At 38.3% G+C, this 14,835-nt stretch overlaps 1 protein-coding gene across 1 annotated transcript; it reads right to left on the bottom strand.

Annotated features, from left to right (window-relative positions):
- Positions 1-6,243: 6,243 nt before the first annotated feature.
- Positions 6,244-14,586, bottom strand: FGFR1OP2 (FGFR1 oncogene partner 2). Its single transcript, XM_010289181.1, has 5 exons — positions 14,452-14,586; positions 13,161-13,278; positions 11,605-11,747; positions 7,729-7,842; positions 6,244-6,973 (listed from the first exon to the last, which is right to left on the bottom strand). Exons 1-5 carry the CDS (start codon positions 14,584-14,586, stop codon positions 6,836-6,838), a joined length of 648 nt encoding a protein of 215 aa, XP_010287483.1. The 3' UTR covers positions 6,244-6,835.
- Positions 14,587-14,835: the final 249 nt, after the last annotated feature.

Below are 14,835 nucleotides of genomic sequence, written 5' to 3'. Positions count from 1 at the left end.
CCCTTTCCCTGGCCTCTGGCAGACTGATGCTCACTGACTGCTCTTACTGCACTGATACTGAGCATGTCTTTGCCGTATTTGATGGCAAGTAGCAAACACTTATTTGGTATACAAATGCTCTTAAATGTTTACCTTTGTTTTTTTTTATAACTGCTGTTATTAACATTGTGGAAGAAACAAGTTTGATGCTAATTTTCTATATCTTTTATAATAAAGATGTCTTTTGAAAGAATACTGGAACTCAAGGGGGTCTCTTTGAATTCAATGATGCTTTTACAACTTGGCTTCTACCTTTGGTATGATAGGGATAGTATGTTTTGAAAAATTCCTTAGCCTCTCAAGGGAGGAGGTGAGGGGGAGCTTAGCTGACCTGTTGTAAGGACTTGCTGTAGTTGCAGTGACATCTGGAGGCAGAGAGTGTTGGTTATGTTCTGTTTGAAACCAGTGAGGAAGTGCATGGTCTGAAGAGACGTTTTATAGCTTTGTCAGATGGGATTCTAGAGAGCAAAGGGATGGTTGTCATTGACTTCTTGACTGGAAACTATTCTGCAAGATCATGTAGGTAGTCTATGGCAGAACAAGGATTTGAACTTTCTGAGATCCTGACTTGGAGGTTTTGTCGCTCTTTAATACTGCTAAGACATGAGATGGGAATGTATTCCATATTCTGTAAGCCATAGTGGGTAATAGCAATGATAATCGGAATACACTAACTGGTCCACTGAGGTGTCGAAGGGGTAACTTTCAAGGCTTTTTTGTGTACCCCCTGAGGCAATTGCAAAAAGAAAACTGGATCCTACTCTGCTATGCCTCTGTTCTGACTGCAGACTCTCTCATTGGAAGCATTTACTGCCTTGCTGTGTTTAGGTGCACTGCCTTGCGGTTGTGCTAGGTTAAAATAATGCTGTGTGATGCTCCTGGGGAATCTAAATCTATTAAACTATCTTCTCGGTAGTGATTCCCCTGTAAAATCAACTGTTTTGAAGCCTCATGTAAGCTGAAGCTTTCTGGAGTATGATGATGATCTACATGCTGCTGCTGTAGAGAACTCTTCTGCCATGATGGCTCCAGTACACTTCTTTCACTGAGTCTTCTGCAGTCTTTGCTGCACTGTAATAACGCTGCAATGATCACATCATGGAATTTGCCTTAGCTGCTTGTAGAGCTTTCCTAGGTCTGCATGTGTTCCAGTCCTGCCTTGTATCTGCAGGAGAAACTGTCTTCCTCCTCTCCTCACTCTCACACCCATGCTAACTTCTAGCAGTTGAACAAGCTGTGGCACAAGTGGACTCAAGGACACTGATCTCTTCAAAGAAAGGATCTTCCTTTGTTCTTGTGTCTCCTTCCTCATCTTAAAAACACAAAGCCAGCCTGACTCCAGTGCTCTGTGAGTAAGGCAGGTTGTGTACCTGCTTCCCCAAATGTTCAGAAAGCATGAATGAAAATAGAAGCAAACCACTTTTCCCATAGGTCTACTTCGGAGGGGAGGAAGACAAACTCTCCCCTCACCTAAACTTTGCGTTTCGATTTGGGAGCAGGTTATGGGAAATTATAGAAGGGGCCCACAAAATAAATGTTCCTTCGTCATCTCTGATGTTACATATCCTATGCAAGTGGCTTTCCATACTGGGAGGAACAATGTGGTGTAGATTGTGGTGTGGTCTAACTGTCCTTGCTGCTAGTGCTTAGTTGGAAGCAAAAGGGTTAGTCCCTGTTCTTGGATCTTTTCAACTGGTTGGTAGAAGTGTTGCATACATCAGGTTTTAAAGCACTCAGAACCATTTGGGGGACCCAGCTGCTAGGTATTACATAAAACCTGTGATAGAGGCTTTGGAGAAAATGTTGTCTTTGCTTAACACTATTGCCATTTGTGGCTGCAAGCCTAGCTTTGGGAAACCTGAGCAGAATGCAAACTTTGTGGAGTGCCAATGTGAAACAAAAACTCAGTCCTGTGAAATACACTAACTGGCTGACATCTTTCTGGTACTGCTGTCAGAGAGAGACTTTAACATGCCCTAGCTCGTTCGCTGACTTGCTTTCAAGCAGTTTTGTGTTCTTGTGTCTGAGGCACCTGTGCATTGCCAAAGCTGTATGAAACTCCCAAGCAACTGGATACTGAAACAGAGGGTAAAGCAATACTTAGTTTAAAACTGCTCGAGGACCAAAATCCTGTTATTACATGGCACAGACATCAGTAGCTCTTCAGGAGGGTGCTCTTATTTTTAATTAGAGGCTAAGGACTGAACTTGGCTAAACGGGTAGGTTGTAGTGGTAAAACTGCTGATACTCCTAGCAGGGCCTAGTCATGAAGTTCAGGCAACTGCAGTGACCTCTGGTGGCATCGGGTTTGGGCAGGAGAGAAGATGTTTTACAGTTTCCTTGTTTGAGTGCTGTGTGTTGCAGAGGGAAGAACATGACCCTTTGTCTCTGCTCTGGTCTCTCCTACATCCAATGTGAGATCTGCTCCTCACTGCTGCTCTTGGGCAAGCTCCTGGTGAGCTCTGGTCATAACGAAAACATTCTCTTCCTCTGTCAGGTCTCCTTAAGTAGGCTCAAATGTATTTTTTTTTTTAACTCTTTCTTTAATTCCTCTTTAATGTTTAGAGGACTAGGTTAGCATGCTTCTGCTCCTAACCCTGAAGTGCAAGGGGTATGTTTTGGCTTATAGCATCTGGGCAGCAGGCTAGGTTAGGAATCCCCCAAACTCATTCTTCAGTGTTGCAGCTTTTGTAGCTATTGCTCATCCATGACATCTTCCTTCTTGCTTCCCTAACAAGTGCCAAATTACCATTATCCAAGCTTTGCTTTTCTTTGCAATAGCAGAAGAAATAAGTGAGGCTTAAAGGATTTCTTTGGTCCCTTCTGTATCTCTCTTACTCCGGCCTGGAACATGTGCAAAAACACCTCAGTGTTCCGGAAGGGCAAGTTTAGCAAGTTGTCCTCTGACATTACAGAGAATCTACTTTTCTGCTCTCTAAACAGCAACAGGGCTGGGTTGGGGATCTGTGTGGGAGAGCGTATGATTTTTCTACGACAATGATGAGACAGTTTTGGTTGCACACACAGTTAAATGGAATCCCTCTGAGACAGTGCCTGCTGTGATAGCTGTGCAGACAGCTGGCAGCTTTTGGACACTTATATCTGAATAGTGTTCCCACTCCATCCTTTTGCTTTTTCTCCTTTTTTTTTTTTTTGTCTCTGGCAGTGTATAGCTTGATGCTTCTTCCAGAATTTAAGTGTGACCAACATATGATGTTGAGAAGGCTGATGAAGAATTTGTCCAGTGTTAAAGCTTACTCCTCTACCATGTTCCTTCACTTCCAGTTTAGGATTTCTTCTGCTCTCCTGTGTCGTCTTCCCACTGGCGCTGTATGCAACCTGTCCTACTGTGACTGGTTAGCCAATTTAACCACCTGTCAGCCACAGAAAGAACAAGTGTGTGTCTTACACTCAAATAGGAGATTTAGAAATTTTTTTTTAATTGGCAGAAATGATTTTAAAGCTTAATGTTTACTAACTAAAACTGAAAACTTCCTAAGCCAATGTAAATCTTATTTTGGTCATTTACAGAGATGTAATTCTGCATGAAAACAGTGCCATTACCGCTGTATTTTAACATAATCTTCTAATCCAATAAGCTTTTAGTTATACAAAGCAGCCTACTTTAGTTTCAAGCTGCTCTTCAGTTTCACCTCAGTTGAATAGCTGCTACATTTGTTTATGACTTAGCTTGACATTTATTACCTGTCTTTAAATACAGAACTTAAGATACTGAAAAAAGTTTCTGAGAAATCAGGAGGAAGCAGAGGAAAAGGTTACATTGTCAGCATATGACTGTAATCCACTGACCTTCTCACTTACATGTCAGAGAAATGAACCCAGACCTCGAACCAAGTCAAAGTGCTATTTTTTTTTATTTTCAAGGAGAAAACCGCAACTGTCACATCCTCTCTGTACCAAAAAATGTTTTGATCAGAAAAAAAATCAAAGCCCAGGGTCCTGCTTTTTGTTTCTCCTTACTGCTCCTATTTAGTAAACAGTTCCAGCAGTTTATTTGAAAGATGACTAATGAGTATTAGTTTTCCAAGAGAAAATGAAGATTTTACATAGCAAAAGGGGAAAAAAAAAAAAGCACTAGAACTTGGCCTGCCTGCCTTAAATTTTAAAAATAAGCTGAAGAAAGGGTGAAATGATGTCTTTTTTTTTTTGTTCTTACATGTTACTAACAAGGTTAAGTACCTTTAATCATGAAGACATCAATGTTTTCAATCAACTTTATTGATAAAATAAGTTTACTGTACAGTACACAATTCTAACCATAAATTCTTTTCAAGCCATCTGCATTACAAAAATAACAGGTATGCAATGAAAAATAGTCACCCCACACACTGTGAAGGTTCTTTAAAATCCTAAAGTGATCAGGTCAGGGGAGTGACAGGGGAGACATATCAAACGTGAAGACTAGGAGGAGATAAATTAAGTCACATTTTTTTTAATTTACAAAAATAAACACTAATCAAGCATTATTTCATAATAGAGCAACCTTGAACTGCCACAGACTAACCACCGTTCTCTGCTGTACAACTCCAGAGACTGTATTTGAAAGACAAACCAGAAAGTCAGCCATGAAGCTGCATTCAGCATTAAATGGATATAAATGCCTCTGATACCAGTCAACGGCTCAAAAGATACTTCTAAAAAGAATAACTTAATCAACAGAACCCAACATTTCTCATAAGTTTGCAACAACAAAACACAGTCCATTAAGAAAAGATGTTGCTTCTGACAAGTCACCAGCTTGCAAGCTACAGTAGAAATGCAAAAATCAAAATTATAGAAGCATTGGCAAAGTTCTAAAGATAATAGTAATAGCACACAAGTAGATTGTGTGCTTGAGCTAAAATGTTCCCAAAAAACCTCCCCCCAGCTTTTAGCAGGTTTGGAAATGGTTGAAAGTTTGGTTTTGTTTTTTTTTCCATGCACATGAATGTCTTCAATATATTCTTAAGCCTAGAAACAAGCCAAGATGCTCTGGAAAGAGAAGTAGCACAGTTTCTCCATTTATAAAAATTGCTGTGAAAATTTGGAGAGCTTGATTTTATCTGCCCTTTCTGAGCTCTTCACCTGTGTTTCCTGGTATACGTATTAGTTAATTGAAAAGTAGCATTTATTGTCTCTGCTAAACACTCCTCTTTCCCGCTATGTCCCTTGTTTCTCTTAAAACCACTACAGGAAGGAGGGCAGCAACTGACAGCAACAGAACAAAAATCTTGAGCTCCCTATAAATTGGTTCATGGGGAATGGAAAGTTTACCCTCAGACCTATGGTGCATTCACCTTGAGCCCAGGGAAGCTGTACTGAGTCAAAGGAAGTTGTAGTTAAAACTGCCACACTTAGAAGTGCTTAATGCTTAAGTCTTTCTGCGTTGTAATTGAAAATCAAATTTGATTAAGTAATAGTTGATATCAGAACAGTTCAACTCATTTTGCCAGATGAGTTAGTAAGCAGCCAAAAAAACTGTGGCTGGCATTTGTAGATCTACAGTTTTCTGTGGCTGACAGCTTTCACTCTGCTGCTTTGAGTATGCATTCCAAGTAAGGAATACATTAACATGCTGGACAAAATGCGATGATACGCATCAGTACTAGGAATGTTCTTGCTAGCTTGACTCAAGGTAGTCTGACAAACGCCAAATATGAATTATTTTGGCACCTCTTTACTACAAGCCTGCCTTGTGCTGCACTTCTATCATATCTGCATACCACATAAGTTGCACTTTGATCTTCACTTCTGCAAGTATTTCAGGATTAAAAGCCAGCAGTCTATTTGTCAGAATAGCATATTGAAACTTTTCCTAGGGCAAACATACCTGAAACTTACCTAAAAACCTTCTTGATGACTAGTATTTATGAAAGAAAAATTAAGACTATTGATTGCAGGCTGCCAACTTTGCCATAGAGCTTCTCCCTCCTTCCCCCAGGCACTTCGCTGCCGCTGTTCAGGTGCTTTCAAATTGCCGTTTCCCAGTGAGGAAGTTTGGGCAGGCAATCGGAGAAGAAACAGATGGGACTAATGTGGCTGCTTGCCTACAAAGAACTGAGCCTGGTTTTCTCTCATAAAAGTAAAAGCTAAGTCAGAATTATACTATGCTACCTGTGTTCCAGAAAACAATAAAGTGGAAGAAGCTCTTTTAATGTTTTGAAAATACAATTAAGTTAGTCAATTTAAAAAAAAAAGTATTGAACAACTGCAAAAGCATAACTTATGTTTAAACAATTGGCCTTATATTTGAACAGGATACCCCATGGCTAAATAACAGAAATCCTTTAAGTTTTATGCTGCCTATGTACCCTCTCCATTAAACAGGTTTGTTGCAAAATGAGAATTTATTAAAAACTTAATAAAAGGAAAAAACATAATGTGGATCATGCACAAAGCATATTCACGAGTTACTACTTTTTAGCCAGAGATCAGACTTTACATCTTACTTTTATTATATAAGAGGAGCACTGAAACTTTGTGTGAGCAATAATTATGTAAATTATGTGAGATCTTGTCTTTTATCTGCAAAATGACTTCATATAAAAATAATTCCCAATTCAGTAAGTGCATGAATCCATTTCCTCCTGAAGTTAGACCTATGGCAATTAATCTGTCTCTAAGGTTTTCGTACAAGACCGATTTTCATCTATTTTACACAGTATAAAAGCCACTAAACTGGAGTTTAAGATGCATTAGCTTGCTGGTGCCCTATTCAGTAACAAGTGCTTGACAAGTGACCCCTGATACTCTGTTTGGAAGGTGTGCAATTGAAGCTTGTTGACTTCCAGAGTCCTTAGCTTTTCCTCAGGCTCAAATCACTGCTTGTTACTAATCCTGACAGAGACGTACTCTCGGATGCATCTTCTTTCTTCAGGTTCAGGAATGATTCTCTAGTTATTTGAAGAATTTCTCTTAAGCCTTTGTTTTCTTGCTATAACCAGAGAAAGAAAAGGCATTTAATAGAACTCCAGAAAGAAGTCAAGAGAACTACACTAATAAGCTCCCCTTCCTTCTACTCCAAACATACATATAAGGATTAAAATACTGATTTGCAATCAGGTAGTGCTATGTTATCTTTTAAAACTAAGAACATCAGGTTTCTGACCCTCTTGTTCTCTTGAATGGGCATTAAAGCATCAAAAAAAAAAAAAAGCTCAAAACACGAAGGAGGTAAGAAGACGGTAATTAAGTTCAAATGTTGTATTAAAAAAAAATCTCCTGTTCTTTCCATACACCCTGTTCCATGATGAATTGCTTTGCTAGCACTTAATTAAAGAGCAATAGTGTTCACCCTCCAATGACAAGCAACTGAGACCCCCTTCAAGCACAAAATTATTATTAAAAAAATAAGAATACTTAAAAGCCAAAGGTCTGGGTATTATTACTTGCATCCTAGTGTCTTACTCATTAGGATGAATTTTTCTTATTTTCTAGCCTTTTTGTTACACAGACTTAAAAAAAGAGAAAGTTTAAGCCAGCATATAAATAGAAATCACTGGTTTCTGGTGATGAAGTATCACCTATGCAAAACTTGACAGTAAGCTACAGTGACCTGCGGTCTGCCTAACAAGGAAAGTGTAACAAAATGGCAGTGTGAGCAACTGGTACAGTAACTCAGTATAAGTAATTGTGGTAACATTTACACCCTTGCTATTTGTGCCACTCCTGTTTTGGTTCCATACTTACCTCAAGCTGAGTGATACGTTCCTGCTCTTTACAGCCATGCTTTTCATCAATTTCAATGGCTTTTCTCATTACTGCTGCCATTTCCGTAATTTGGTCCACATGCACTTGCAGCTCCTGAGACATAAACATAATGTCAGCTCTAGTAATACATTTTCTATATTATTAAGAATAAGCAAAGCATTAAATGTGCATTTTGACCACTGTGCCACTTAATAAAAACAGAAACACAGGCCTAAATTTGAGAAAACAAGTTCTCTATAACTTTAGAGCATGAGCAGCCACTGTGGTCCTGTGTATTTAAATAAATCTGGTTTGCCACACAGTGATCCTTTTTATTAGCATTTTATACCCGGTTAAATGTCTGTGTCTCCCATGGTTTCCACATCTTCCAAATGGCTACAAGTTAGCCATATGCTTGCTCTGACAAGGCCTTCCTGTGTTGGAGGAATTATGTGTATCATGTTGGATATGCAGAAAGACTAAACTCATCTAAGAACAGCACAGTACATGATATTCCGTCTGCTTGTTTGAAACTTGATCTCAAGTCCAGTACAGCCAATACCAGTCCATGGGTAAGCATTTCTCTCTTAAAAAGACCAGGTGAAGTGGCCATCCTTACTATGGCATATATTAGGAAATTCAGATCTGCCCTTTGCTCTTTTTTAGCCACTTTCACTTGAATCCGCTTCCAATTCCAGCTTATCTGGGATCTGGACTTCAGAGGTCCTTGTCCTTGCTAATTGTAAGAAAAACTTCTGTGTCCTGACTGACCTCTTTGTGTCCATTAATGCTAGTCGTGTACTTTCCTATTATAACTAGCTAACTACTGCATCTCACTGAAATGTTCAAGAAGGAGGGAAAAAAGAGCAGTAGTTTGGTTTGCTCTTGCCCTGTTCCACTACCAGGAGTGGGCTGATAGGAGCCATTAACAGTTAACAGCCTTTGCAAGGAAGCTAGGTTTTAGATAATCTTCACTCTGCACAGAATTGATCTCTTACCTGGACCTGGCTGGTTCAGGTGACAGTTTATTTTCTTGCTGGCCATCCTAGCAGCAGGAAATGCTTAAAAGGTCACTACTACTTTTCCCCTGCAGATCTAGAGAAAGAGCCTATGCCTCTTTGGTATTCACTGCTGTTCAGTTAAGCCAAGTATTTTAATGGTATTTCCAGAAGCTTTTATCTTTCATTGTCTTTTCCTCAACTTGTCTTTTATTCCAACTCTACTATCATGTCAGCCCATTCACATCCGACCTGACCTTTGGCTCAAAATTCACAACAGTTACTAACTAATATCGGGATAAGCAGAACAGCAGGACTGAAATGAAGAACAGTATAGACTAAAATTAAATCCCAGCTTTAAATTGTGAGTTTGACTGGAGGTCCATAGATCTAGCAGATGATCATCTTGCCTTTAAACTACCAGAAATGATTGAAGTACCATAAAGAACTGCTTCACTTGGAATCATAAACCTTACCTGACGAAAACAAATATACTTTACTAAAATCAACATCTGCCCTTCCCATCCTTTCCTCTCTGCCATTCCAATTGCCAAAGCTATGGTTTAGCTGTTTACTCATTAAATGCCCAACTCATGGCATGGGGCGGCAGCGGGAGAGAAGGAACTTGCTGTAAATCTTTATTTTCTTCTCAGTTTCCAGTGAAGGTGATTACATGAAATATTTTTCCAATGAAAGGAAGCTGTGATCAGTGGTAACAATGATTTGGCAAGGATGTAACCTTGAGAAGGACCAGGAAGGAGTTAGTGGTTTTTAGCTATACTGCTGTCCTCCCTACTTCCTGTTCTGCCTGCTTACGTGGCCTCTTGATCAATACGCTTTAGGGCCTGTTCCAAGGTTGCTGATGTTAGATCGGATGCTAACGCAAACTGTAAGGTTCTACTCTGGAAGACAGCTGTGTAAAACTTAGATGCTGTAACATCAAACAATGCAATGAAAGTGTTTCTTTACAAAGATAGCCTCAAACATCTACGAACACTTTTTGTATCTCTCACCTTTTTATTCGCATGCATTGTTTCTTTTCTTTGAAGTAAAAAAAAAAACCCACATGCGTTTTTAGGCCTTGTTTCAGTTGAGAAAATTCAAACAGCACACTTGGATCAGGGTAATTACTACCAACACTCACTTTTCTCTTGCATACAACACTGCTAAAAGAAGTTGTTTTTCTATTTAAAGGAGGTGCTTCTTGATCTGCAGAAATCAATGATTTTGTAATAATCTTTTGTAAACAAGCATTCAAGTTAATAGTTGCCACTTGAGAGAACAGCAATTACTGGTAACAGTGAGAGATTAATTCCTTAGGTATGATGGATTTTTTAGTTAACAGGAGAGAGGCATTTAAAGACTGCTTCAAGATTGTTCAGTCTTACTGAATGGAAGGCTGATCAGAAGAATAAATAATGAAATTCCAGACATTCTAAGTGCTAAGTGTCACAGTAAGGGTGATAAATCCTCTTCATGAGGCATTCTTGTGGGATCAGATTTAACCAAAATGTTGAAGCCTAAATCTCCTGTTTAAATAATATTGTTCTATTTTTTTTTTTTTTTTTTACCCGAACACAGAAGTGTTCCTAACTGAAATTTGACAGTCCATTTCAGCACAGACAGAATTTTACCCTCTTGTCTTGGTACTCCTGAGGCTGGAAATATGTTATGCTATATGCTAAGGTAACTTCTTTTGAAAAGGGTATATACTTATCATTTTTTAGGAGATTATGTTAAAGATATAGTTCTAATCCAGTAAATTGTTTCACACCAATCTAAATCATCCTGCTTATTTCAATGGCACTAATTACATACCCGTGATTTTCTGAGGAGATAAGAAAACATCAAATTCTTAAACTTTGTTTTCTCAGTATGCAGACCCTAAGTCTGCTTTGCAGACTTAGTATGTTGAGGTCAAAGATTATCAAACACTTAGAACTAATGTTTGTCTACACAGTTACACTGCTCTGAGATGATTACGTTTCATTTAAAATGTAATACAATACTTTATTAGAAAGCTCCTGTTTAGACCTGTTAGTGACCTAGAATAATGAATTTTCCTGAAAATACATTTTAAAAGTCTAAACTACATATTAATGCTATAAAAAACATATATTAACCTTATATGAAGCTGCTCAATACTCGTATGTACCTCCCTCATGATGGTTTACAAAAACGTTGCTTGACAGCCCTTTGCTTTTCTAGTTTACAAAAGCCATAATATGGAGCACACCTAACACCCACAACTTGCACCACTCTTCAAGCACCTCAGGCTGCCCCGGATTCTACTTAGCAATCCTTGTCAGTACCAAAACAAGAACCAAGGGTTGAAGCAGGAGAGGGGAGAAGTGTGTGCTCAGTTATTCAATATTCAAAAGAGCTTTTAAAAAATGTATTTTTAGTTTACAGTATTTAGGGGAAAAAATCTATTTGAATATTGAATTTGGAAAACTTACTCCTCCTACTCTCCCCAGTAAGCACAGGTTTACTCATTATTTGTTGGAGTCACAAGTGTAAGTTAAAGCCAGTTCTAATGTTTGAATGTTACTGAGATCTACGGGCATCTGAAAGTATAACAGGGCAGCTGCCTTAAAAAACCTAGGCAAAACAAAACTAATTTAAGTAGATGAAGTAATGAAATATTACTTGATAAAAGCTTAAATAAATCAGAAGGCAGTAAGGCTGACTTACTAGACTGATCAAGTTTCCTGCTCATGTTTCATGGACTGGATTATAAAAAAATAGGACTTGTTAGTACAATGATATAAAAAATGAGACCAAGTAAGCTTTGAACTGATCCGCTACAAACTAACTTAAGTGTTAACTAAAAAACAAAACCAAAAAAAAAAAAAAAAAAAAAAAAAGAAGTTATTACCTTGGAATGTTGCTCTTTTAACTTCATTATTATACTTGGATCATCCTTTTTACTCGCCATAAGCAACCTAAACATCTGTTCTCTGTACTTGCTCATTATGAGTTCCAAAGCAGACTGATGTTCTTCAAGAGATGTGCGTAGTTCTACCAACATAATTTTAAATTCAGTTAAAGTTTAACAGAGAAGAATCGAAACAAAATGCAAAAGTACTCGAGAAAACTGAAATAAGCCCTTAATTTAGTGTCCCCTCTCCTTGCACCATTAAAATCTACATAGGCTCTGCAAATGTCTTGTGGTGACTGCCCTGGAAAAATTCTTATTCAGTCAGAAACAGAAGGGGTCTTGTTAATATGACTTCATATTCAGTCCTGTTAGCTGATATCAGCCATCTTGAGTGTAGCTGAGGAACTTTACTTTAGTCACTGTAAGTGTACAAAAGCTGGAAAGAAGTTTACAGATCTGTTTTAATCTGCAGCTTGGTAAAATAAGAATTAAAAAATGTTTTGTGTTCAAAATTCACTAAGTCAAAGGAAAAATAATTCCTGAGATAAGACAAGATTCATGCAAATCGAGATCATTGACTGCTTTGCTGAATGTAACTGTTAGAATACCTAAGGTAGTCTAGGAGGAACAGTATATTCCCAGTGTACAGAATTCCAGAAGCAATTATACTACTGCACTTACACTACAACTTGTCCTGACTGCTCCTAAATTAGTTATTTTTAGCAGATACCTATATTACACAGAACCACACAGAATCATTAAGGTTGGAAAAGACCTTTAAGATCATCAAGGCCAACCATCACCCTAACACTACCACGCCCACTAAACCATGTCCTGAAATGCCACGTCTACATGTTTTTTGAACACTTCCAGTGATGGTGACTCCACCACCTCCCTGGGCAGCCCATGCCAATGCCTGACCACTCTCTCAATAAAGACATTTTTCCTAACATCTAGTCTAAACCTCTCCTGGCACAACTTGAGGCTATTTCCTCTTGTTCTGTTGCTAGTTACTTGGGAGAAGAGACCAACACCCACCTTGCCACAACCCCCTTTTCAGGTAGTTGTAGAGAGTGCTAAGGTCTCCCCTCAGCCTCCTCTTCTCCAGATTGAACAACCTGTTCCCTCAGCCGCTCCTCATAAGACACGTTCTCCAGACCCCTCACCAGCTTTGTTGCCCTTCTTTGGGCACACTCCGGCAACTCAATGTCCTTCTTGTAGTGAGGGGCCCAAAACTGAACACAGTATTCGAGGTGCAAAAGTGTAACAAGATATTGCAGAAGTAAGTTATATTTATCTCCTCACTTGTGCTGAACATTAGATAAGGACTAAAAAAGTAATTTTCCACAACTCTTTCTGTTAATCATAGTCCCAGTGGTTGGCCATTAGGATTCTTTACTAGACTGCATTATGATCAGTTAAACTGACAAATTGAGATTAGAAGAAAAAATTTCTTCTACAACAATTTTTTGAGACTCGATGAATGGTGAAAGTCTCACTAATTCCAGTGGAGCAGGCTGGAACTTGTAAAGGATAGAATATTCACGTTTTACCTTTATTTTCCTGTTGCAATTCCCTAATCTGTCTGTTTTCCTGTTGGATACCCATCACTAACGTAGACCGAGGACGATGTCTTGCTACTTCATTGAGCTCTTGAATTTCTTCTTGGTACTAGTTATAAAAAAAAAAAAAAAAACAACAAAAAACCAGAAGACCACCACAACATATGAGTAACCGAAGGCAAGCATTACTCAGCAAGTCACAAAGGACCAGTTCTAATGTCAGTCAAAGTCTGTAACCAGCAAGATAATGCTTGTTTTTAAATAATACCAACCAAACAAAAACAATTCTGAAGGTGTTGCTGACGTACTGCCCTTTAGAGACACGAAAGTATCCCCTTTGTTTTTAAACAAGTTTCATACCTCAGATGTGTGTAGAGGGCATTTTTTAACCTTCAATTAATGCAGGTCAAATTCACCATCAAGTAATTTAAAACTGATATACATACGGTAAAGAAAAGCCATGAGGTGTTAACCTCTAGATATTTACTGTGGCTTCCCAATACCTTAAACCACAAGGCTGTATGGGTACAAGTCACATGGACCTGAATGAATGGATCTTGCCTCTCAACAAATGGGTAAATTTAATACTCTTGATTTGAACTTAAGAAGCCTCTGCATGACTAGTTTTACAGGGATGAAGCACATGCAGGGTTTTGTTATTTTACAGGCCCATTAACACGTCCTGTGTTCTACTAAAATGACAGGATGCACTCCCATATGGAAAGTCAGTAGACACCTTTTATGTTTTTCCAGAAGCTTTCTAGTAGAAGTCACGCTCAATCTAACAACATTCCTTGAACAGCTTAACATCAGAATGGAAATGATCACAACTAAGCCTAAAAGGCTGCTTTGAAACAAAAGGAGACTGCGAAAAGACAAAGTATTCTGAACAGAAGAAAGCGTGACAAGGCCTCTATATGATTATATGTGCAAATTTAAGTTAATAAAACAAGTAGCATTTCACAGAAGAGCAAAATACAAGACACCACACAATGGTATGTAAGATACCAACCCCACTTCTGTCAGTGTTCTTTGAACAAATGCTAGTTTTCAATATTTAAGCTAGAGTAAGAGACAACTTCTTCACAGGATCAAACTAAATACACAAACCACCTATTTTTAGATAATAGTCACACCTATAATGAAAATACTTAGTATGGTATTAAAGGATTAACCAAATAGCATACTGATTCTACACTGTACAGTAGCACACAAAAATTATTTTAAATTATGTGTTTCCAAGTTGTTCTTTTAATGGAGTAAACAAAGTTGAAAATCAAACCTGTTTCATTGCTTCAACCCGCTTGTTAAGAGCTGTAGTCTGTTCAATAAGAGCTTCTGCTGCGTTGTCATGTTCCCTTAGCCGTTCCACCAGTGCTTTTGCATCTGCTAAGGCTTTTTCAATTGTGCAACTCATTTCTAAAGATTAGAAAATACATTATTTTCACAAGACCACCTGTTTGCTATAGGGAGAACTGCTATCTATGTGATAGATTTTTTTTTTTGTTTAGTTTGAAATAGCTGAATAAAACCTTTCCCTCAGAAACATCCAGACATTTTGTTGTCTTTTAGGAGTGGGGAAAATTTATATATCTATATATAAATATAGATATACATCTATATTTATATACCCTAAAGTCCGCCTTTCCTTTTCCTCCTTTTTATT

This window comes from Phaethon lepturus, unplaced genomic scaffold (genome assembly GCF_000687285.1).
Source record: "Phaethon lepturus isolate BGI_N335 unplaced genomic scaffold, ASM68728v1 scaffold29766, whole genome shotgun sequence".
In the NCBI taxonomy this organism is placed as follows: Eukaryota; Metazoa; Chordata; class Aves; order Phaethontiformes; family Phaethontidae; genus Phaethon; species Phaethon lepturus.
The sequence above is the reverse complement of the archived record's forward strand: the minus strand, read 5'-3'. Positions and strand labels throughout refer to the sequence as shown.

What these genes read in the sequence shown, in the direction of transcription:
- FGFR1OP2 (XM_010289181.1), bottom strand. Translation starts at nt 14,586, where the DNA reads ATGAGTTGCACAATTGAAAAAGCCTTAGCAGATGCAAAAGCACTGGTG. An exon ending in GGGTTGAAGCAATGAAACAG is followed by an intron (nt 13,279 to 14,451) that starts GTTTGATTTTCA and finishes TTTTATAACTAG; the next exon opens with TACCAAGAAGAAATTCAAGA. An exon ending in TAAAAGAGCAACATTCCAAG is followed by an intron (nt 7,843 to 11,604) that starts GTAATAACTTCT and finishes TTTATGTCTCAG; the next exon opens with GAGCTGCAAGTGCATGTGGA.